The sequence below is a fragment of the Drosophila hydei genome, unplaced genomic scaffold, assembly GCF_003285905.1.
Source record: "Drosophila hydei strain 15085-1641.00,03,60 unplaced genomic scaffold, DhydRS2 tig00008121-arrow-pilon, whole genome shotgun sequence".
Taxonomy (NCBI): Eukaryota; Metazoa; Arthropoda; class Insecta; order Diptera; family Drosophilidae; genus Drosophila; species Drosophila hydei.
Genome location: NW_022045832.1, coordinates 248 through 22,455, shown reverse-complemented (window position 1 = coordinate 22,455; position 22,208 = coordinate 248). Strand labels below are relative to the sequence as shown.

Sequence of the window (22,208 nt, the reverse complement as noted above, 5' to 3'; positions counted from 1 at the left end):
AGAGTTGTTTCAGTTCTCTCTAGGGATGTGGCTTCCGAATATCGCATGAATGATATCGATATCTAAATGGGTTTTTTCGATAAGAATTCATTTCGGGCTTAAACCTTTGGACTTTCACATGTAATAAATTATTTTTATCTTTATTTTTCGAATCTGAATGTGCGCCGTTATAACATTCTCAGTATATTTAAAAAAAAATTAAACAATGCGATAGGCTGGTAACACTGTCACCCAGCTGCTTTCGGCTGCTACAAACAAAAATAACAACACTAACCAATTGGAAGGCCCTTTGAAGAAAAAGCAACCAAAACGGTAAAAAAATTATATATTGCTAGCATCATTGGGCTGGGCCTATTACTCCGCACATTTAGCATGGCCTGGCGTTCCGTGGGTGCAAACAATGCTGATCTTATACGTCAGCTACGTGGTAAGCAACTAACAAGTGCATCCATTATATTTGTTTTTAATGAATGCACATTTGTATGTACATACATGAATATTTATAAATATATTTGAAATAGATTACGGCGTAATTGCAACCGAGTCTGTGGCAAGTGCAATGTTAGCCACGGACCGCAAATTTTACTCTCCCCGTAATCCGTATATGGACTCGCCGCAGCCAATTGGCGGCGGAGTAACTATCAGTGCCCCTCACATGGTAATTTTGTCTGTCATTCCCATTTAGATCAAAAATATTTGATGGGAACTCTCAACTCTTGTGATTTTTTGACTTAGCACGCGTTTGCTTTGGAATATTTGCGGGATCAACTCAAGCCCGGCGCACATGTCTTAGATGTGGGCTCCGGATCCGGGTACCTAACTGCCTGCTTCTATCGTTACATTAAGGCAAAGGGCGAAAATTCTGACACTCGAATTGTCGGAATTGAGCATCAGTCCAGTTTGGTGGAAATGAGCAAAACTAATCTGAACGCAGATGATCGCAATATGCTGGAATCGGGTACTATGCTTATTGTTGAGGGAGATGGACGTAAAGGACATCCCCCACTTGCACCATACGACGCCATACATGTGGGCGCAGCGGCGCCAGACACACCTACGGAGTTAATAAATCAATTGGCAAACGGAGGTCGTCTAATAGTTCCTGTTGGCCCGGAAGGTGGAACGCAGTACATGCAACAGGTGCGTACTCCAATACATAAATGAATATTCTGTGAATAATTTATATTTATTCAATACGCAGTATGACAAGGATGCCAATGGCAAGATACAAATGACACGTCTGATGGGCGTGATGTATGTGCCGTTAACGGATTTACGATCTTGACTGCATTATATATGGAAGGCGTTGGTAGTTTTGGTGCTGCTTGGTTACGTGCTCTACCGAATTTTGATATATTATCATTAGCTTTATTTTAAACTAATAATAACGGCATACCCTCAAGTTCGAGTGATTCTCCATTTTAAGCTAAATTAAATTTTAGTTGCCCATATATATATATTTGATATAAATACAATAAATTGAACGATTTTCGTAAATTGAAGTCCACATAATTCGATTAAACATATTCGATCTACAGTTCTCATATGAAATCAGTTTCATTCATTTATTTCCAACTCGAATTTGTTTGGGAGCTGTCAAAGCTGTTTTGACGTATGCCGCATATATTCCCGAGAACTAACCTTACTAAATTTATTTCACCCTGCTAGAACTTTCTAGCTTACAAGTTTCAAAATGCACTATCACGAATATTTTCTGGATTCGATCAGCGACGACTGGAAACGTATTTACACGGCAACGCTTTCCAGGACGTCTTTGCAGAATATAGCCAAGCATTCCATTGGCGAAACATTAACTGGAAAACTGATTCACACTGTAGCAAAAAATGTGCGCAAAGACATAAGCAAAGTAGTTGCTGAGGCAGTGAAGTATGCTCGACGAACGCGGTCTTCAAAAGTGAAAATGGATCACTTGTTGTTTGCTCTGGAGGAGCACAATATTAATTTGGACCTTCTACATATAAATTACACCTGGCCAGAACCCAAAGACATAGATAAGCCCGTCACAAAGTCACGAATTATAAAACGACCCTTTAGTATGCCGTCTGAAATATTTTTAAGAAGGAAAAGGGCGCGGTCAATGTCGCCAGATGCGAAAGTCCGTGACACACCAACAGGCACTCGCAATCAGTGGCTGAAACGCGAGCAGGTGCTACTAATGGCAAATAAAAAATTTCCATTATCTAAGGAGCAACAAGAGTTCTATGTCCTAATCACAGAGACGTGCATGGGCATCTCCGAGTCGACGCGCCGAGAGGCGCTACAACGTCTAAGCTCCGATTCATCATTGCAGCCAATGCTCTCCAAACTGAGTTTGTTCATCGGTGAGGCAGTCAAGGTGAATGTGGTGCAACAGAATTTTGCTCTGCTACTATATTTGATGCGTATGGTGCACAGTCTACTGATCAATCCCCATTTAAAGCTTCACAACTACGTGAGTTACTTACCTTTCTTGGAAGTGTCAGTCACAATTAATCATTTTCGTTCCAGCTACACATTTTCATACCAGCTGTACTCTCCTGCATTGTGGCTCGGCAGGTTTGTGCCTTTCCGGCAGTTCAGAATCATTGGGCGTTGCGCGAATATTCGGCCAACATTATGGCCGAGTTTGTTAAAGCTTACGACAGTGACGACAATAGTATAATGCCAAGGGTCATAAAGTATGTGACTGTAAGTGCTATAAGAATTCTACATACTAATATTCTAAATTCATTTTCTAGTGTATATAGGAATGGGTTGAAAAACTCGACATTAACAACGATTTATGGTTGTCTCATTGGATTAAGCAAAATGGGCAGGTATGCAATACGCGACTGTGTCATACCAGAAATTCGATCTATATCCGAAGTAGTTGAGCCGCATTTAATCAAGGACGACTTTGACAATGATCTAAATAAGGCTTCGATATATATAAGGCACAGACTTTTGAAAATGTCTGCCCCAATTCTTAAGAATATACATCAGCAGCCTGACGTTCTTGATGAGTATTCGAAAAACTATGGTTTTTTAGGTTGCTCATTGTATGATGCCGTTGTATTAGATCGTATTATGGATAATATCATTGACGAAGTCGACGATGAAAAAATATTAGATGCAATTGCAGGAATGGATTTATAGTTTCTCATATGTGTTGAAAATACAAAAATGTTAAAAATAATATATATGAATATATACAATTTTATATTATTAATAGTTTGAATGAAGTGGGATAAGTGTAAAATATTCGATTGCACTATCGATATTTCAATAGTTAAGGAATTTTTGCGGATTTCCGCAAAGCAGCTATCGTTACATTATCGAATTTTGTACAAAACACACAACAAGTAGCATAACAAATATAAGCATGTCACAAAGTGTTGGACGGATCCGCCTTAGAAATTTATCTGAATTGCAGGTTCAAATAAAAAATAATGAAGCAGATGATCTTGCAATAATTTCAATACCCAGTGCAGATGAAAACAAGACACCGGAAAAGACAAGAAGGGCGAGAAGAAAATGTGCATCATCTACAACAAAGAAGAAGACAAATGAAGAAACTAAAAAAGTTATTGCTACTAGCACTACGATTAAACGAACTGGGAAAAAGGAACCTTTACCAGGTCAAATGCGCATTGATTCCTTTTTCAAGAGCTGCACGAAAAGCTACAAAGTTGAGTTATCAAATACTTCCCCAGTAAATAGAAAAGCACGTAAGGGATGCAAGCGTCTATTCGATGAGGAGTCCACAACAAAGATAACGGTGGAAATCGAAAATAAACGGAAGCCTACAAGGAAGCGGACACTGCCACAACGCAAAGCCAAGGCAAAATGCTCAAATTCCCCGAGTGCAATAATTGATCTGTGTTCCGATAATGAGTCCGAATCTAACAAAAATGGTATTAGCGCTAGGCCTGTGCCACTTGAGGTGCTGAAGGATTGTCAGCTGAATTCATTACCCATGGTTAATATACCATGCTTAGCGGTCCAAGAAAGTAATGGTACTGGCGCATGTTTAACAAAAAACTTGCCCAAAGAACGAAGCCGTAAGCGTTGCCCTTCCTATAAGATTGTGGAAGATACGACATTCGTAGTCGATGGCTTCCAATTTGGCGATATACCGAAGGCGACTCACTACTTTCTCAGTCACTATCATGCCGATCACTATGTGGGGCTAACCCGAAAGTTTGCCCATCCTCTGTATATGAGTCCAATAACAGCGAGGCTCGTGCGCACATTTATACCCATCCACAATCAGTATATGCACGAAATCGATGTTGGAGAGTCCATAACGCTCAATGAGATTGAAATCACTGCAATAGATGCCAATCAGTAAGTAGTGCTCATCGAGGCTAATCCCATTGATTAATTGTTTGTCCGTTCTTAATAAATTATAGCTGTCCGGGTGCCATTATGCTGATCTTTAAATTTACTACTGGCAAGTGTATTCTCCATACTGGAGACTTTCGTGCTAGCTTTGAAATGGAGTCGCTGCCTATTTTCTGGAACGAGCCGCGGATTGATGTTCTTTACCTGGACACGACATATTTATCGAAGAACTATGACTTTTGCCATCAATCTGACAGTATATATAGCGTCTGTTCTGCAGTGAGACAATTTCACGAGAAGAACGCCGGCAAGCGTATATTGCACGTCTGTGGCTCATATTTAATCGGAAAAGAGAAGGTGTGGCTGACCTTGGTCGAGGAGTTTAGCTTGCGTGTCTGGACCGAACCGCATCGCCGCAAAGCAATTGAATGCCTCGACTGGTCAGAGCTGCAGCTAAGCCTTTGTGATGATCCCTTTAAAGCTAATTTGCATGTCATCAATATGGGAAAGATAAGCTATCCGGTAAGTATTTCCTTTTCTATAATACTCCACCACATCTAATGATTCCTTCTTTCCACAGAACCTAGATCAGTACTTTAAAAAATTTGAAGGCCACTATGATATGCTACTTGGTATACGACCTAGCGGTTGGGAAAAGAACTCCAAGCCTTCTTATGGCAAGCGTATCAGCGTTATTGGAGTGGAATATTCTGAACATTCGAGCTATAAAGAGCTAGAACGATTTGTACGTTTCCTTAAACCAACAAAGGTAATCAGCACTGTACCTGTTGGAAGAGATCTCTGTGTTACTGGAAAAGTTCCGACCAACTGGTACAAATACGAAGGTTATGGCAGTATGATTAGTACAAGTTATCAACCCTCCATTACAACGTTCTTAGAGACCGCCAAACGTAGGGTGCCAACGTTAGCAAATACAATCGATAATATGAGCGTTAGCCCATTGAGTAATGAGGGCATTATAAATTCTGTTAATAATGTGGATCTCATTGAAAAGCAACAAGCTAAAGAGGAATTCGATAATGTGAGTTTCCCTGATGCTGATCATCAGCGCGCTACGTCGGATGCTGTCAATGATATGCTCTCATTAATTTAGTTATTTCTAAGATTGATAGTTTACTGTTTTGTTATTTTTTATGTTTTTATTAAAAGTGCAACTTAATTCTTTTTCTAACATTCGAATTAGAATATTTGCATTTAAATGGCAGGAAACCAAACTAGAATAACCCGGAATTTATACGAGCACCACTTAAGATATTGTAGAACCCCTTGTAGCTTTTAGCTACATATCCAAATTATATGTTAAATATACTCTACACAAAACATAAGTAACATGCGCTTATAAAAAAAGCATTAAGATGTAAATATTTAAATGTGCGCATTCCTTAGCGCCCACCTTACCCAAGTGAACTCTCTTGAAATATAAACAAAGCGTGATTTTCATACAATACAAGGCATTATATTTGATTATACTTTTTGTTTAAATATATGCACATTTATTTTATATATATTTTTATATTCCAATTCTTTTATATATATATGTAGTTTCCGCTAGTGGACATAGTAACACTTGATTATATAACTTATAATAAATGTAAATAACTCAGGAATTACTGAGCTTTAAAAGTGTTAACTGATATTTTGTATTTTTTGTTAATGATATTCACAATGTAAGGGACTGAAATAAATAACTTCAATGCGTCCTTGGCCTTAGAAATACGGATAGGGCATTGATTTGAAGCCATTTGTAAACAATTTACACTGATATGTTTTGGTATAAATTAAGAATTAAAGTGTAACTACGATGAAAGCGATAGATCAACAAAGCTTGGAATGGACACTGTATCTTGTTTCATACACTTTAACAATTGAAAACGCGAACAGTAAGGAAATTAACATGCATAGGTTGATAGTGTTAGGTTAACCTGCTTGATTGTATACTTTGTCATTGGCGTTTATGTACATAAATACATTTTTATCAACGACATGTTGCGAAAACTAACAAATTTAACAAAATCCAAATTAATTGTATACAACTAAAAACTTTTGTTTATATAGTACATAACAAGAAAGCGCATAATTAGACAATAACTTTGCGACCAGACCAGAAGATTTGGTGGGTAATACAGTAACTCCGGCATGTCTGAGCCCAATTAACTGAAAAAAGCAAAAAATTGATCAAATAATAAATTGATTGATTAATATATTCATATAGCTGACAACATACCACCAAGAGAAGAAGGGACTCTTATTCTGGAAGCGCTGTGTGAATGAAAAAAAACGACTGCCGCTGGAGCTGTGTAAAGATGCCGAACGAGAGAGATAATAGTTAATATCTGATTTCATGGTTTTTATAGACAATGCCTTCATTACCGTTCAACAACAACAGCGGGCATTTGAACCAATTGCACGGGCGACTTTCCATCCCGTAACGCTTGTGTGAGATTTAGAATTTGACCGCGCATAACTGACATTTGCCGCTCAAAAAGTCGTTTATCAAAACCTCGGTCCTGCTGGAATAAGTACAGCAGTTCGGTACATATTTCTTCCACAAAATTCATATCGGACAGCTGCGGCAGCACTTGATCTTTTATGTCGTTGCTGAAAGGGATTTTGGCCTGAGGCAACCACGCCCAATGATACGGATATGCTCGCCATGAATCCGGATGCTTAAACGGAAAGGCCAAACCATTGTCAATAGCGGCAATTCTAATTTGTGGTGCTTCGACCATATTCCAGTCAGGGACAGCCGGAGCTACTTTATCGTGCCTTGTTTCATCATCGCTGCTGCCATTGCTACTAGGGCCACCAATTGCTGATTCAGCAACGCCCATAGATGTGGGCGTAGGTTGACCACCACCTGTAGTGCGCTCTATGTTATTAGTTGGCGCCACCGACGGCTCATTAAGGTCTATTATTGTCTGGCCAGGCACGAATTTTGCGCCACGTGACATACTCTTGCCACCAGTACCACCTACTTCGCCCATCAGTTTGGGCGCAATATATTTAATAAGCCAGTTGTCATTTCCTCGATCCGTGTTACGTATAATATAATCGAGAACAACTAAACGCTCAAACTGTAGCTGAAAAGATTTGTTGAGCGCTGGCGACAATTTCTCATGCTCGAATCGACGCAGCCAGTAATCGGCATCCTTGTATCCCGATACAAAAAGCTGAAATGATCCAGTCTGTGGAATGGATAGCACTACTTGAATATTGAAAATATCTCAATTAGGCTGACTATTCACCTTTAGTGGCAAGCTCATACGGTTAAAATGAGCAGACGGATAATGTTCTTTGATCCGTTTCTTCAACTTGGCCTTCTGGCGGTCTATGCGCGCATAGTTAAAACTCTCAGCCACCAGTCTGACCACTCGTGTTTTCGGCACCACATTTAGATTGAGTTTACGATCCACCAAGCTGGCGCCAGCCTCGGACAGGTAGCTATCAGATTCAACAGTTATTCAATGTAGTTAATATGTCTATTGCCAAGTCGTTAAACTTACCCTTGATTTGGTATTAAGCAGGCGCGACCGAAGCAACACGGACAACAAAGCTTATGCATCCATTTGGTCCATTTGGGATTCAGTCTCCCATATGGCTCTTCATCTTTGGGTTTGAAGACAGCCAGACATCTTTGCTGTTATTTAAAAATCAAACGTTAATCATTCATTAGTTATATTTATATTTAAATACATTTTTAATTGTTTATTTCAAAGCCAAACCAAAAGTCATGTGAAATACTTCTATTACAAGACTTCCCCGTTTGTTTGATGCTTTACTATTTGCGCTCATTTATATAATCACAAGTTTTAACTTAGTAACTTGGACTATGCGAGGCGCATTTGATATTAATAACAAAATTGTATTACCCTTGGAAGTTAAGCAACTTGCTTTATAAAGCTTTTCTCCGAGGAATAAAATAAATACTTAATGGAAGAAGTTTTGGCACTTATCTCTAGAAGTACTTATCACTTGGTTAACTTAGTTCAACTTACATTTGAAGCATTCTTGACGAAATAGGAACCACTGCTGCCCTGATAGATACGCTCAGGTAGAACGCCCTGCTCGATTGCATATTCTGCTTGTGCAACGATTTCCGAGAAGAGCGGATCGTCTGAAAATGTTAAATAAATGTTGCAAAATAATTTTAAAAGGAAAATTTATATATAATTTACTACTAAAATTTGTGCGTAATACAAAAATGCGCATGCTCTGAATAATGTCGAAACGCAGACTGTAAAAAGAGCTTCAAGCTAGAATCGTATTTCATAAATAACTAATCAACATTGGAATTTAATTTAATAAGTCTTCGACGTAGCGTGACTATTGTATGTAATAATAATATTGTATGTATAATAATATATGAATATCTATAGATATATACGTGTATAAATATAGCTAAGACGTGGCGGGGTCAACAACATTTGGTTAACCACAATGCAGATGCAGCTGGCATTTTAGTTTAAGCACAATATTACACTGCCACAGGGGAGAAACCAAGATGTATGAATACTGCTGTGGCAAGACAAAGCTATCACTGATCACTGTTTTACTACCTATGAAGTCAAAGTTATCATTGAAGTCACTGGGATCCTGGCAAATGGTAAATACGTGTTGAATAAAATTCTCGCGACTGGAGCTCAATGAACGCGGCATCACAATAAAATGTGTGTCGGTGCCCAAGTAAACTTGCTCCAGGTTACCATCGCATCAAATGGGGGCCTCATTAAAAACCAACATTTCGAAATTTGCATATCTAAAGCGTTTAGATAGGCTCTGACCCACATTTATATACGTAGGTTCTACATCGGCAGGGACGGCGACTTACACATGTTCTTCAACGGGCAATTGGCACACTGACATTTTGGCTGAACTATTTTAAAGGTGACAGAATCATTAGAGTTGCGCATTCCAGAGGGCGCACTATACAAATTGGGCGGTGTTTCCTCTCCCGATGTCAAAAAGTCTTTTTCTTCTGCATCGCATTTGTTGCGTTCGCACTGACAGCCGTAAGGCTCATAATCCGAATCACTGGATTCTGAGGCGATGACACCATCCCGTACTGCCGAGGACGTTATACGCGCATCGGCGTTTTTTACATTTTTAGCTTCTACATTTGTCTGGTTTGATGTCATTGCTGATCATAGTTCGTAGTCTACTCTTGATATATTGCTTATGTCCATTGAGCAACGAATGTTATTACCCAAACGCCCATTTTAACGTTCTCAAAATTTGTTGTGATCAAAATTTGGCACGAACCGCGAAATGTGATTAAAATAAATCCTAAATGATAACAAATACATGAAATTACGAACAATTTAAACGTTATGATCTTATTTCGAAGTTAAATACAATGAAATTTCAACACTTGCTGTTTCGAATTTTAGTTCGTTAGTTAATCTATTTCTATCAACCAAACTATTTCCAATTCAATCATCTGTATTTCACTTTACAAATCACACATTTTTAGACTAGCAAAAGTAGCTGAGAGAATGCACGACAAACGCCGAATGTAGTATATCTTATAATGATTGAATAATAGGCGAAAATTGAAGGGGAGAAGCCAATTTGTTGCCTGCAGCGCGTGTTTTGAGTATTTATGCAAGTGAAAACTTTGTTTGCTAGTTATATATTTTTAGACTAAGTGGAATTGCTGTTTTCTATATATTCACTATACAATAATCGCGTGAAAACCGCATTAGTTATACTACAGGGTATACCCCAGTTAAGCATACACTGAGTCATCTTATTGTCTTTGATGTAAAGTATTATGCCAGTTGGTTGTAGAAAATTAGATTAAATGTCAAATGTAAATGGCAAGCTGAACAATAGAAATAAAGTCCACGACAGTCATTCACATGAATTACTGACTCACGCACACATACATTGCCAAAGTAGGAAGCCCCACATGACTTTGTAAGACTTCATCAGAGATTGTTACTTTTTCATATGCGCAGAGTATGCAGAGAGCACTTACCGCCAAAGGTATTCGACATGAGATCAACGTGATCATGTCCACGTCCCAGACCGCCAAGTAGATCGCTTATGCGACTTGCATGGCTGCCCCCGCCACCGCCGCCACCAAGCAGCGGCTGTGACTCGCGATTATCACTGCCTGCGTCCGTGGACATGCCCTCGAAGTCAATTTCTGGCACCAGGCAAATATCATCGGCCTCCTCATGCGGCAAGCGTGTCGTTGATTTTAGCGGTGATGTTGCAGACGCTAATGCCGTTGTTGTACCGCGTCGCGTAGGTGTTACAATGTGACTAGTCCCAAGCGCCGGCTGTGGCGTCGTTACGCTTGATCTACCGCTGACGCTCTCACTGCTCTCCTTTGACTGCTTGCATTTGCCATTGCGTAGTGCGGGTTGGTTTTTGTGCAGTAAAACGTCTTCTTCGTCTTCGCAATCGGCATCAGCGTCGTCGTCGATGTCGTGCAGCATTAACAGATGTTTTCTTTGTGGTTGCTTTTTGCCAACGGCAAATACATCAACAATTTCACCATCATCGCCGCCAGCGCCATCAATGTAAGCCACATCATCAGAGACGCTAACATCATTATCAGCATCATTCTCACCATCATCATCGTCAACTGATAATAGAATTTGATCGCGATCTCTTTTTGGCTTTCGTTTTGGCCTTCGTTTGCCGCTCGACGCTCTGTCGTTCACCCCAAGCGTATTTATCTATGCAGACGGAAGATAAATTCAGTATAAGACTTTTTTTCGATTTGGGATTAGTCGAAATGCTCACCTCGACTTGAGTAGTCAATTGATTGACTATTCCATCGTGACCATTCAGGAGCGGTGCCAGCTGGTTATTACTCATTGTTGTTGTTGATTGCTGCTTAACAAAGTCGCCAATGAGATCCACCTCATCTTCCAACTGTAGCAAGGGCGCTTCAGACGCTTGCGTAGCTCCATTAGGCTGAGCGTTATCCATGGCTGCGCTTTACAGGCACTATGGTGTTTGTGTGTTTGCGAAATTTTGGGTGGGGTAGCCACGCGCGACAAATCTCAAAACGGGAATGTCGCCCGCAGCTCACAAGCGCAGACACAGCAACAAAGGCGCGCTGTTGTTGTTGTTTGCGTGCGAATTTTCAAGAGAACGTGAAAACTGTTATCTGCTGGGCGCTACGCCTCTATTATTCATAATTTGCATGTTCTATAATTTAATCTACAATTGGTTCGAATACGTTCTTAATACCAATTCTGCGCATCTGCTTTTTGCAATTATTGATTGCTTGTTCTAAAGTTTACACATATGTAAATATATATAAATATACATATATATATCGATTCATTGGTCAGATACGAAAATGATGAGCAATGACTGTCCACTTACGGAGAATGCAAACTGTAAAAATAAAAATGAAACAGCTGACGAGACTATCCACTTGCGCAATATTGCAATTGTTCTAAATTATTTATTATCGATAGTACATTTATTTCGATAAATATGAGTTGCGAAAATAGGATATTCCCAGTACATAATTCATTCATTTTGGAATTTCGTATTTGCAACTTTAATCTTATTTATAATTTTGTATTAATATGTGAAATATTTAATATTATTATAGCGCAGCAGATTGCCGTAACCTGCCAATGCCATTTAATACTTTATTAAGCTCCCGTTGCAAATTTGTACTCTCCGCTATCAATTCGATGGTCCTTTTAAATTTATCTACAGCATTCCGTAGACTCATTGGGGGCAATACACTAAACCAATACAAAGGATCCACATAGCCATTCTCCTTGTCTACCGGATGTCGCTCAATGCTGATATCGTCGTCTGCGGCATTTATAACTCTACAGAGCGCATTAAACTCTGCACTATTTTCCGTTGGAATCTGTGCGGTTGATATTGATTGTCCTCCCTGTTGGAACTTTGTTCGCGCTAGAAGAATTGCGCCATCGGAGTTCGTGCGTTCGATATCTATGCGGCATTGGGTGTGCGCTTCAATTAGGTGAAACATATTCAAGTAGAGGGAGTCAAGCAATTGTCCGGCGGCACATCTATCACTTTTAATGTTTGCGTCAGACATTTTAAACTTTATTTAGGTGATGTACTGAATTGTTAATTATAATCTTGTAAATAAATTAACCAACTTGACTCTATTTGTTATGAAAAAATAAACACAATCAGCTTTAATCATATGATCGAAAACAAGCCTGTTCTTTTTTTCTTTAACATGGTTGGCAACGCTGTGTTTTGCTTATGTTAATGAACAGTGGCATGTTAAGTAAATGTATAAATTTTATAAATAAAAGGGGTGAGTAGTTCAAATGTGAACAAGTTGCAATAGATAATACTTGGAAATAATATAAATGATATTTATTTTAATAAATGCAAAAAGATTAAAAACGTTGTCTAAGACTGCCTATAAATTAAAGATAATAAAGTAATAGAGAATAGTTTACTTATCAGCTGATGCAACAGATGGTACTGACGAAACTCAAAGCTGAACTATGATGAACATCACTACTGTTAACTTCATATGCAGATGCTAGCTTACTCTACAAAAAGTGTGTTTATATTTCCAATACTTTACCTATTCCCTAACAAGACTGGTGAAAAATATCTAATAAGAAATTCATAAATTCATAAAATAGGTTTATTATTTGATAATGATCGATGAATATATACACACACATATATATATATATATATATATTATATATATATATATATATTGTAGTTAAATTCAGTTAAATGCGTAGCGAGAGTGTAGAAGCTTCGGTTCGAAATGTTCGGAATGTTGATACATCACTGTCGCAAATGCGGATGAGAGAAAGTTTATAAAGCCCCGGTGCAATTAGCAGGTAGTAGTTAGTTTAGGCCGTAATCTTAGAAGTACCAGTTGATAATACCGAAACTTAACCATTCCGCAATTTGAAATTATAAGAGAATTGACAACGTTTAACCAGAGACCCAAACTTGAAGGTATACGTATTTGAGAAGCTTTCGACAATGCTTCATAGCCAGAGTGCGGAATCGGATTTACGTAGTCGAAAATGCGGAAAGCAAGTGAACAACAACAACAAACAAGGCGGTGATGACGACACTTCGTCTTGGTTGGATGAAGTAGCACAGGTGCCACCAATTTATTGATGTTTAGTCTCTGTCTGTTTGTGTTTACTTTTACCCATACAATAACCAAATAAATACTTAAATGCAAATGAGAGAGTGACCCACAGTATGACTAAATGTTACACACACATAATGCTGTATTTATATAATGTGATATAAGTTCACAATTTAGATTCACAGTCATTCAAATTGCAAATTAAACTAACACTCATACTCACACACACATTACATGAAACGTATGTTCATACATATGTCCTTTTATGCTTGTGCTTGTTTATCTTATCTCATCAATATGTACATATATATAAGTCGTATACCGCTCGTCTAATAGTCTAATGACTTTGCTAATCGTTATCTCTTATCAATTATTCAGACAACAAGGCAACCGTACACAGAACTCATAACTGAACCAACTCACAATACCCAATTGACCGAAATGTCAGCAGCAACAACTGTGAAATCAACGCCTCATCGAAGTAATCCAGGCGAAGGTTCCACTAAGGAGTTGGAAAGCGAAGTCGACGACGACGACATGTGGCGTAATGAGCTGCAGCAAAAGGATCTGCTCCTGCCAGAGGCTGAGCCCAAGCAACAGGAGTCATCGAAGAAATACAGCAACGTGGCCGATATAGTTATACGTATAATGATTGTATTGGCATTTTTGTAAGTAGTGTGGAGGAGCTTATCTGGGTTTTCGCGTAGACTGAATTGTTGATTTATAAACATTTTTTTCAATTTGACTTTTAGCAAATTGGAAACGATGAACGCATTTAAGCGGGAAATCCACGTCGAAGAGCTATGGCTGTATAAAAATCCAATCCGTCCGGATATTGTTAAGAGTGGCGATCTGCTGTTTTTGGTAATTGCCGTACCATTTGGCCTTACATCATTAATCTACGCATTTACCAAAGACCGCAGAGACTTTCGGGCTGCCAGCTGGGCGTGGACATTAGCGGTGTGCATGAATAGCATCCCGACGAGTTTATTAAAGATTACCGTCGGACGACCGCGTCCAGACTTCTTCTATCGTTGCTTTCCCGATGGTGTTATGGTGTTAAACGAAACTGCCAGCGCTCTTGGCAGCGCACTACTCGATTTTAATTGCACGGGCAAGCCGAGCATTATAAACGAGGGACGCAAGAGCTTCCCTAGTGGACACTCATCCTGTAAGTGAGCAAACGCAAATGCCAATTGGAATGTACATTGATCTGATCCTCCAAATATTCTTTAGTTGCCTTCGCCAGCTTTGGGTTTGTCACTTACTATATTGGCGCCAAGCTACATGCCTTCGACGCACGTGGAAGGGGTCAGACTTGGCGAATATGCATTTCTGTTCTGCCTCTTATTGTGGCCGCCTTAGTGGCTGTTAGTCGCACCTGCGACTATCATCATCATTGGCAGGACGTGACAGTGGGCGGACTTATTGGTATATTCTGCGGATACTTCAGCTACAGACAATATTATCCCTCAATATTCTCGAACAATGCGGGCAAGCCATATGTCCGTTGGCCCAAACATAAGCGATCAGAGACAGATTCAATAGAGGATGAAGTCCCAAACAGCGAAGTCTGTAGTTCGCTGCTTAGTAAACAGACGAGCAAGTGGTTCTAAAGCTTAAGGTTTTAACTGTTACATCGAACAAGTATTTTTAAGGGCGTAAAAAGTACATGTGGTCTACTAATAGACATTTAACGACTTGCGAAATTTACGCTAAGGTATTCCTAATGGTAAATCATACCAGTTAATATTGGCTTTAATGCACAGCTGTGCGGGAATTCTGTTCAGGTTAGATGTACGTATGTATGTAATAGCATAGTGTAGCTGGGTATTGTAGATCAATTGTTAAGCTAAGTACGAGGCGTGGCACATACATATTAACTTATAAAACTAATCAATATCAATAACTTAAGTTGTGTACAGTAAGTTGTGTTGTGTTAATTGTTTGTTGCACACGTCTGGTTCAATATTGTAATAGATCTTTGCTAAATAATTACATCACTTATTTCGCTTGCTAAATAGGTATTTTAACATTTGTTTTAATTTATGCTTATTCATCAGTAGCCACATCCAGACATTCTAAAAACAAATTTATTTACATCGAAATGCGACCAAAACTAGCCTAAAACTGATTCTTCTCGGTTCAGTGGGAGCAGCGCATTTAACTCATGGAGTTGAAGGCCTGCAGCAGCACCTGCTTTTCACGCTCCTTTTTCTTGACCACATCCAGACTGCGCTGTCGCCAGGTGCTCTTGCGCAGTTTGATTGGTCGACTGCCCACGTAACGTCCATCCATCTCCTTCATTGCACGTATGAAGTCAGCCGGTTCGCGGAAGCTAACAAAGCCAAATCCCTTGCTTTTGCCGGTTCGTTTATCCCGCACAACTCGCGCCCGTTGAAATGATGGGAACTTATTGAAAGTGCGCGTGAGCACCTCATCGTTGACATCATTACCAAGATCGCCGCAAAAGATACGGAAATCATCATCCGGCCAGTCTGCCAATGAGGAATCCTCCCACACAGTGCCACCGGCGATGCGTACCGTCTTTCGGTCCTTTTTCTTCCGTTCCGTGGTCTGAAACGATTGGAGCGCCGATGAGGCACGTGCTGCTTTGATAGCTTCCTCTGCAATCGGATTGGGTCCCGATTTTTCTGCCTTTAGCTTCTTGAGTTTCTGCGTGACATCAAACTGTATAGAATTAATGTTGATATCGATTGCCGGCGCCGTGGCCACCGTCGGTACATGAACCGACTGTCGACATTGATAAAGCTTCGGTGCACTGCTAAGTACAACCGGGGTGGCGGATGTGGGTTTTATTGGCGATGTGGATGAGCCGTTTCCCGTCGGTACGAATGTCGACATAAATGTTGGTGGTGGGGGTATTGGAGGCGGAGGCACCGTCATGCGAGGTTGATGCTGTTGCAATTTCTGCTGAACGTTGGTATACGTATTTGCCGCGATAATCGGACGCACTTGATTGGGTACAAAGAGGTTTCGAGCTGGCGGCTTTGAGATCTCAGCTTCGAATCGTGAGAGCTCGTCTTCGATGTTGCGACGCTTCGTGCCCATTGCAAGGGCGAAATTTCTAGCCAAACGGATTCAAATAAAACAATTAAGCTGAAGAGCGAATTTTCAGTAAAAACGCTTCAGAGAACAGATGTTTCTAGCGACTCTAGGGATGTGAGCTTGGTCCATTTCGATAACACAGTATTTCTGGTATTTTTGTGTATCAATCTTTTTTTTGTAAAATATAGTTTCGATATATTGAAATTCTTGAGCTGTTAATTTGTGGTTCTTTTAAGCTTTTTACATTAAGCAGTTAGTTCATTCGTTTCATATCTAAACATTCAACGTCAAAATTAAAGATTAAATTAGGGAGTACCTTGCTGTTAATAACAGTGCACCAAATGTTAAATAGTTTGGGTGACCACAGCCAAAGAAAACGCGTAGTTAGTGTAAAGTCAGAATGTTTTCTGTGAAATAATACATAATTGAATTAAACAATATACAATTGAAACTTCGCTGCTGAAAGTTTATAACTGTGATAGCAACAAGTATCTAGAGCAAGTCGAGGGTCTAAAAGTCCACAATCGAATAAAAGGCGCACACAAACGCACAGACACACACACACACATACAAATACACACCCTCTTAGGGGCAAAACCAATTATACATAGTAGAAATAATAAAACAGGCCTACATAATGCCACCAAAAGAACGCAATATAGCCATGATGGGATACCGCTCAGTGGGTAAGCAAATATGAGTTTGACTCCAGCATCAGCACCAGCAGTCTGACTAATCGTTCTGCTGTTATTTGTGTTGTTAAATGGCCCGTAAGTGCGTTTGTGTTGTTGTTGTTGCTTATGGTGTAATTGCGTAGTATTTTGACAACAGACAACAACATTGCTAACAATTGAAAAAATACCTATATAATAATAATTGCGCTTCACTTGCATTAACAGGTAAATCTTCGCTCAGTATACAGTTTGTCGAAGGCCAATTCGTGGACTCTTACGATCCAACAATCGAAAATAGTAAGTTATATGTAGGCTGTTTCCTGCTAACTTAAACATTAAAGTAAACGTAAGCAGCACTCGCAAATCAATTAAGATTAGTCATAGAAAGCAGCGTGGATCACTGAGGATGCTGATGGCATTCAAGGTTTATGTTCATGTGGCTAATGCGTGCACAAAGAACGTCATTTGATAAACGATTAATGTGTACGCGTTGACTTTCATGAAATTCCAGCATTCACCAAAATTACACGCGTCAACTCGCAGGACTATAACGTTAAACTGGTCGATACGGCTGGACAAGATGAATATAGCATATTTCCGGTGCAATACAGCATGGACTTTCATGGATACGTTCTGGTGTATTCCATAACCAGTCAAAAATCTTTTGAAGTCATTAAAATTATTTACGAAAAACTATTGGATGTGATGGGCAAGAAATAGTAAGATATTTTTATAGACTATGTCAATTCGAATTCAGTTTTAAAATGTGTTTACATATTTTAATGATATTTTTTAGTGTACCTGTAGTCTTAGTAGGAAATAAGACGGATTTGCATCAGGAGCGCACAGTTTCAACAGAAGAGGGCAAAAAACTCGCCGATTGCTGGCGGGCAGCGTTTCTCGAAACATCTGCAAAGCAAAATGAGGTAAGTCCATTGTCAAGTGAGAGATATTCGCTATGAAATTTATATTGACCTTTGCATTTCTTCAGTCTGTGGGCGATATTTTTCATCAATTACTTATGCTAATTGAGAACGAGAATGGTAACCCGCCCGAGAAAAGCAGCTGTATTGTATCATAAGAACTTGGCAGTTTCTGGCGTGTACAATTGATTTTTCTTATAAAAAACAGCTTGGTCCTAGGACGGATGGCGAAATTTACATACTAGTACCTATAAGTTATAAGGGCAAACAAAAGAAACAAATAAAAATCTTAACAAATATGTAAGGATCCAAAATGTTGCCTAGCATCATTAATGGTGACTATTTAGCAACAAAGCAGGTTTAAGTTAGTACACAATTTTTCAAAACAATAACACTTCAGTTACAATGCAAGTTATAATGTCTTTAGTTTCAATTTAAATATAATTTTACAAGTAATAAGTCGTATTTTTTTTACTGGGTGTGTATTTGGCTTGTCAAGCTGTAATAATAAGCTTATGATTAAATCATTTAAACAAAACAAAGCAAAATATATCTTCTCAACAGCACATATTAAAAACTATTAATTGAATTTATAGATAAGAATCAAAGACTCAAATGCAAATACTGATTTGACAGTTGAATAAATAAAATTCTGAACGAGATAAAGCTTCTAACGCATAATATAGAGTTCAGATACAACAATATTTGATGACTTACTTAATGTAAAAATTTTAATTTACCAATTACGCGTAGCAAGCGATTGCAATGAATCGAATGTAGCAGAAGTACGACTGGAAACTTTTTTGTATTCAACAATCAATTTAAATATCGAGACAGTAGGTCAAGAGGTTAAGGTTGAAAAAAAATATACTAATGCGATTTGCATCTCTTAAACAATGACTCATATTCCAAACAAGGCGTCGAAATCTGTATGAATGGGAATTCATTATACACAGCAGCTGCCTATACAAATATAAGCAAAAAACTTAAATAGTAGTAACTTTAGCAACTGTTTAAGCAAACAATAAATATTGATTTATTTCGTTTAGCCGTGTTCGCATTTTAAATGACGCGGTAACAAATTCAGTGTTGTTAAGTGTGAAAAAATTATTCGACTCGTATTGCAACACTTGACATTGTTTACGTTTCGGCATTGTCCGCGTTTTTTATTTGGCGCTGAAAGATTTATAAAATGGATCTAAATACATTGCTGCAGCGTGCTGAAAGCCTAACGAAGGAAAAGAATGACTGCGAACTGCCCGGCGTGGAAAGAACACTCCATCAGGTGTTGCAAGCCACAGAGGAACTGCACAGGCGTGTCACCAAGACCGGCACCAAAGAAATCCAAGCGTTAGTTATAATGTTCGAGACTAAAAACTCACAAGTGAATTAAAAGTATTTTCTTATCCGTAGTCAAATATTGCTTGGCTCCAAGGGTATTGATCTGCCGAAATTGAACCAAAAGCTGCAGACACTCAGCGCGAGTAAGACTTTTGAGCCCCTGGATATAGCTGGCGCGGAGACAGATGTTTGCACGTTCCTAAAAAACGAACGTGAAAATGCAATATTGTCTGTCATAGAAGATACTAATAGAAATGTAAGTACTTCTGCTTACATATATGACATGACATGACATGACATATATTTCCTTAATTACATTCTGTACAGATCAGTGACTCGGTTAGCAAGCAGAAATGGGTAAATTTAATAAGCTCCTGGAACGAGGAAAAAACACGTTTACTTGATGCATTGATTGGACCGTCGCAGAATTTTATTGACTTGCAGCGGTTGCCCGATCACACGATCCTGAATCCAGAATGCCTGCCTCTCTCCTGTCTCGATAAGATGGGTCTAATATATGCACAGGAGCTGTGCCAGTACAATGCCCTCATACTCAAGGGCGAACCTCGTCCAAATCTAGTGCAGAAATATGCACAGTTGACCAGCAGTTTTGAAGATGCGCGTCTTACCGACATATGGATGCTACTTTCGAACGTAACTCAGGTGAGCGAAGTTCATTGTCAGGGCGATCCCATCAAGAATCGCCACCGGCCAGAGTTTGTACTGAACGCCAAATTGCATCTGGAGCGACGCTACAGAGTCTACATCAAATCATTGGTGAACATGGCCAGCGATATCGATAGCTATCAATTGGTGAGAGCCTATGTAAATCGTTGCTTTAGTGGTCAACAAGTTATCGGCCTGGTGGACACAGCTGGCGGGAAGCCCCTTTGGCCACTCATTTATTATAGCTTACGCTGCGGCGCTGTTGATACGGCTGTGGATTTCTTACGCGAAGCCGGCTCCAGCTATGATGAATTTGCTCAACTGATTGCAGATCGAAATGGAGGAGTGGTCAACTCCAAGATAGAGAGTCAACTGAAACTGCAGTACGCCAACAAAATACGCAACTCCACTGATGCATATAAGAAGGCTGTCTATTGCATCCTGCTTGGCTGCGACGCTAACGAGGTTCACGGCGAGGTGGCTAAAACAATTGACGACTTTATCTGGATCAGATTGTCTATGCTGCACCCCGGCGACTCAGCAGGCTATGGCCAGCTCCAAACCTTGATTATAGATAACTATGGCGAGAAGTATTTCAATGCTAGCCAGCAACCACATCTGTATTTCCAAGCGTTGGCACTCACTGGCCAGTTCGAAGCAGCAATTGAATTCCTGGCTCGCTCAGATGTTAATCGAGTACATGCTGTGCACATGGCGATAGCTCTGCATGAGCTGGGCATGCTAGGTGGCGTACGAAGCGTTTCTCAACCTCTGCTCACTATTGACATATCAGATCCCACGCCGCTGCGTCGTCTTAATTTGGCGCGGCTCATTCGTCTATATGTGCATCGCTTTGAGGCAATGGACACTGCCGAGGCACTTCACTACTACTTCACACTGCGCAACCTGAACGATCCCAAGGGACGCAACATGTTTCTGAGATGTGTTTGTGACTTGGTCGTTGACAGCGGTGTGCTGGACACCAGCATATTTGATTTAATATTTGGACAGCGACAGCGAGAAGGTGTTGATGATGTTACATTATTGGGGTATGTAATATAAATTTATAGTTGATTCTCTTTTTAAATAATTTAATTTATTGGCATTGCTGCTTATTACTACTATATATGCTCAAAGTTATATCATTATTTTATTTCGTCTACAGAGGCCTGTTTGGACAGTTCAGCTGCACAGAGTTCGATACGCATACAATGGCTGGCCTGGTGGCTGATGAAATGGTGACGCGTGGCAACTTTGAGATGGCGATACGTCTCTATGACATTGCTGGCAATCTAAATCTGGCATTGAAGTATACTTCGATACTGTTGGCGCAGGTGGTGCAGCAGCCCCCAGCGCAGGGTACACTGCGAGCGCGACTGAGCCTAGAAGCCAAGCGCTTTAGCACGCAGCTAACTGCTGCACGTTCCTCGGATATTGAGCCAAAGGTATTTGTGAGCTTTACGTTGTTGCGTGATTTGCTCAAGTTCTTTGACGACTATCACGATGGTAAGTCTTGGGCAGCGCTACAGCAGCTACAGGGCATACCAAATATTATACCCAATAGCACTGAAGATGTGGACGTATGCTTGGCAAACGTGAAGCAACTGAGTGGTGATGTCATTAAGGTCATACCTGATGTCATGCTGGCAGCAATGGATCTAGCACTCACACAATACCAACAGCTGAAGCCATTGGTGTCTGGCAATTCAACACAGCAGCAGCGATTAAACGAGCTGCGTGAACGTGCCAAGGCAATTGCCAATATGGCCGCTACCATGCCGTATTGTTCCACAAATCAGCGCCTCTTGCAGCTTGAGCTCCAGATGGAGTAAGATGAATAAAATGGTAATGCCAAACGTGCTTCGTGCTTGAATTTATTTGAGAAACATCCATATGTACTCCTCTTCCTCGTTGTCAGTGCTCAGTTCAAGCATTTTCTCCAGTTTAATTATCTTTTTACTCATTGCATCCATCTGCTCTTGCATTTCAAGGCATCTATTCTCGTTATTCATACACTTTCTGCAGTTTTTCTCGTATTTCTGTTTAGCTGCATAGTCGCCTTCAAACTGCTTTTGGTCGGCATCACTGGTTAGTGTGTTAACATCG

At 39.8% G+C, this 22,208-nt stretch overlaps 9 protein-coding genes across 11 annotated transcripts; 6 read left to right on the top strand and 3 right to left on the bottom strand.

Annotated features, from left to right (window-relative positions):
* The first annotated feature begins 81 nt into the window (after positions 1-81).
* LOC111603618 (protein-L-isoaspartate(D-aspartate) O-methyltransferase) lies at positions 82-1,481 on the top strand. The gene is made up of 4 exons (XM_023321288.2): positions 82-427; positions 522-658; positions 736-1,140; positions 1,202-1,481. The coding sequence occupies exons 1-4, from the start codon at positions 373-375 to the stop codon at positions 1,283-1,285; spliced, it is 681 nt and encodes a 226-aa protein (XP_023177056.1). The 5' UTR covers positions 82-372; the 3' UTR covers positions 1,286-1,481.
* A 137-nt stretch (positions 1,482-1,618) lies between these two features.
* On the top strand, positions 1,619-2,873 carry LOC111603555 (transcription initiation factor TFIID subunit 6). Its single transcript, XM_023321188.2, has 3 exons — positions 1,619-2,452; positions 2,509-2,688; positions 2,748-2,873. The coding sequence occupies exons 1-3, from the start codon at positions 1,694-1,696 to the stop codon at positions 2,871-2,873; spliced, it is 1,065 nt and encodes a 354-aa protein (XP_023176956.2). The 5' UTR covers positions 1,619-1,693.
* A 408-nt stretch (positions 2,874-3,281) lies between these two features.
* LOC111603587 (DNA cross-link repair 1A protein) lies at positions 3,282-5,789 on the top strand. Its single transcript, XM_023321243.2, has 3 exons — positions 3,282-4,326; positions 4,392-4,845; positions 4,904-5,789. The coding sequence occupies exons 1-3, from the start codon at positions 3,362-3,364 to the stop codon at positions 5,435-5,437; spliced, it is 1,953 nt and encodes a 650-aa protein (XP_023177011.2). The 5' UTR covers positions 3,282-3,361; the 3' UTR covers positions 5,438-5,789.
* A 173-nt stretch (positions 5,790-5,962) lies between these two features.
* On the bottom strand, positions 5,963-11,689 carry LOC111603589 (phosphatidylinositol 4-kinase type 2-alpha). 2 transcript variants are annotated; one of them, XM_023321245.2, is made up of 8 exons: positions 11,098-11,689; positions 10,322-11,030; positions 8,340-8,458; positions 7,848-7,981; positions 7,590-7,785; positions 6,715-7,529; positions 6,569-6,637; positions 5,963-6,498 (listed from the first exon to the last, which is right to left on the bottom strand). In XM_023321245.2, exons 1-8 carry the CDS (start codon positions 11,284-11,286, stop codon positions 6,495-6,497), a joined length of 2,235 nt encoding a protein of 744 aa, XP_023177013.1. In that variant the 5' UTR covers positions 11,287-11,689; the 3' UTR covers positions 5,963-6,494. The 2 variants fall into 2 exon arrangements, with proteins under 2 accessions (XP_023177013.1, XP_023177014.1); XM_023321246.2 differs by lacking the exons at positions 10,322-11,030; positions 11,098-11,689 and adding an exon at positions 9,173-9,712 and having other exon boundaries at positions 5,966-6,498.
* A 118-nt stretch (positions 11,690-11,807) lies between these two features.
* On the bottom strand, positions 11,808-12,471 carry LOC111603591. The gene has a single exon (XM_023321247.2). The coding sequence runs from the start codon at positions 12,386-12,388 to the stop codon at positions 11,918-11,920; it is 471 nt and encodes a 156-aa protein (XP_023177015.2). The 5' UTR covers positions 12,389-12,471; the 3' UTR covers positions 11,808-11,917.
* A 128-nt stretch (positions 12,472-12,599) lies between these two features.
* LOC111603592 (phospholipid phosphatase 5) lies at positions 12,600-15,359 on the top strand. 2 transcript variants are annotated; one of them, XM_023321250.1, is made up of 4 exons: positions 12,600-12,616; positions 13,808-14,097; positions 14,182-14,600; positions 14,666-15,359. In XM_023321250.1, exons 2-4 carry the CDS (start codon positions 13,871-13,873, stop codon positions 15,043-15,045), a joined length of 1,026 nt encoding a protein of 341 aa, XP_023177018.1. In that variant the 5' UTR covers positions 12,600-12,616; positions 13,808-13,870; the 3' UTR covers positions 15,046-15,359. The 2 variants fall into 2 exon arrangements, with proteins under 2 accessions (XP_023177018.1, XP_023177016.1); XM_023321248.1 differs by lacking the exon at positions 12,600-12,616 and adding an exon at positions 13,065-13,437 and having other exon boundaries at positions 14,666-15,338.
* Positions 15,360-15,419: 60 nt separating this feature from the next.
* LOC111603593 (RNA-binding protein 42) lies at positions 15,420-16,649 on the bottom strand. Its single transcript, XM_023321251.2, has one exon. It carries the CDS (start codon positions 16,499-16,501, stop codon positions 15,593-15,595), a length of 909 nt encoding a protein of 302 aa, XP_023177019.1. The 5' UTR covers positions 16,502-16,649; the 3' UTR covers positions 15,420-15,592.
* Positions 16,650-16,829: 180 nt separating this feature from the next.
* Positions 16,830-18,505, top strand: LOC111603594 (GTP-binding protein Rheb homolog). Its single transcript, XM_023321252.2, has 5 exons — positions 16,830-17,184; positions 17,398-17,469; positions 17,684-17,891; positions 17,969-18,098; positions 18,164-18,505. Exons 1-5 carry the CDS (start codon positions 17,136-17,138, stop codon positions 18,251-18,253), a joined length of 549 nt encoding a protein of 182 aa, XP_023177020.1. The 5' UTR covers positions 16,830-17,135; the 3' UTR covers positions 18,254-18,505.
* A 621-nt stretch (positions 18,506-19,126) lies between these two features.
* On the top strand, positions 19,127-21,956 carry LOC111603558 (nuclear pore complex protein Nup93-1). The gene is made up of 4 exons (XM_023321198.2): positions 19,127-19,445; positions 19,509-19,692; positions 19,764-21,151; positions 21,268-21,956. Exons 1-4 carry the CDS (start codon positions 19,288-19,290, stop codon positions 21,932-21,934), a joined length of 2,397 nt encoding a protein of 798 aa, XP_023176966.2. The 5' UTR covers positions 19,127-19,287; the 3' UTR covers positions 21,935-21,956.
* Positions 21,957-22,208: the final 252 nt, after the last annotated feature.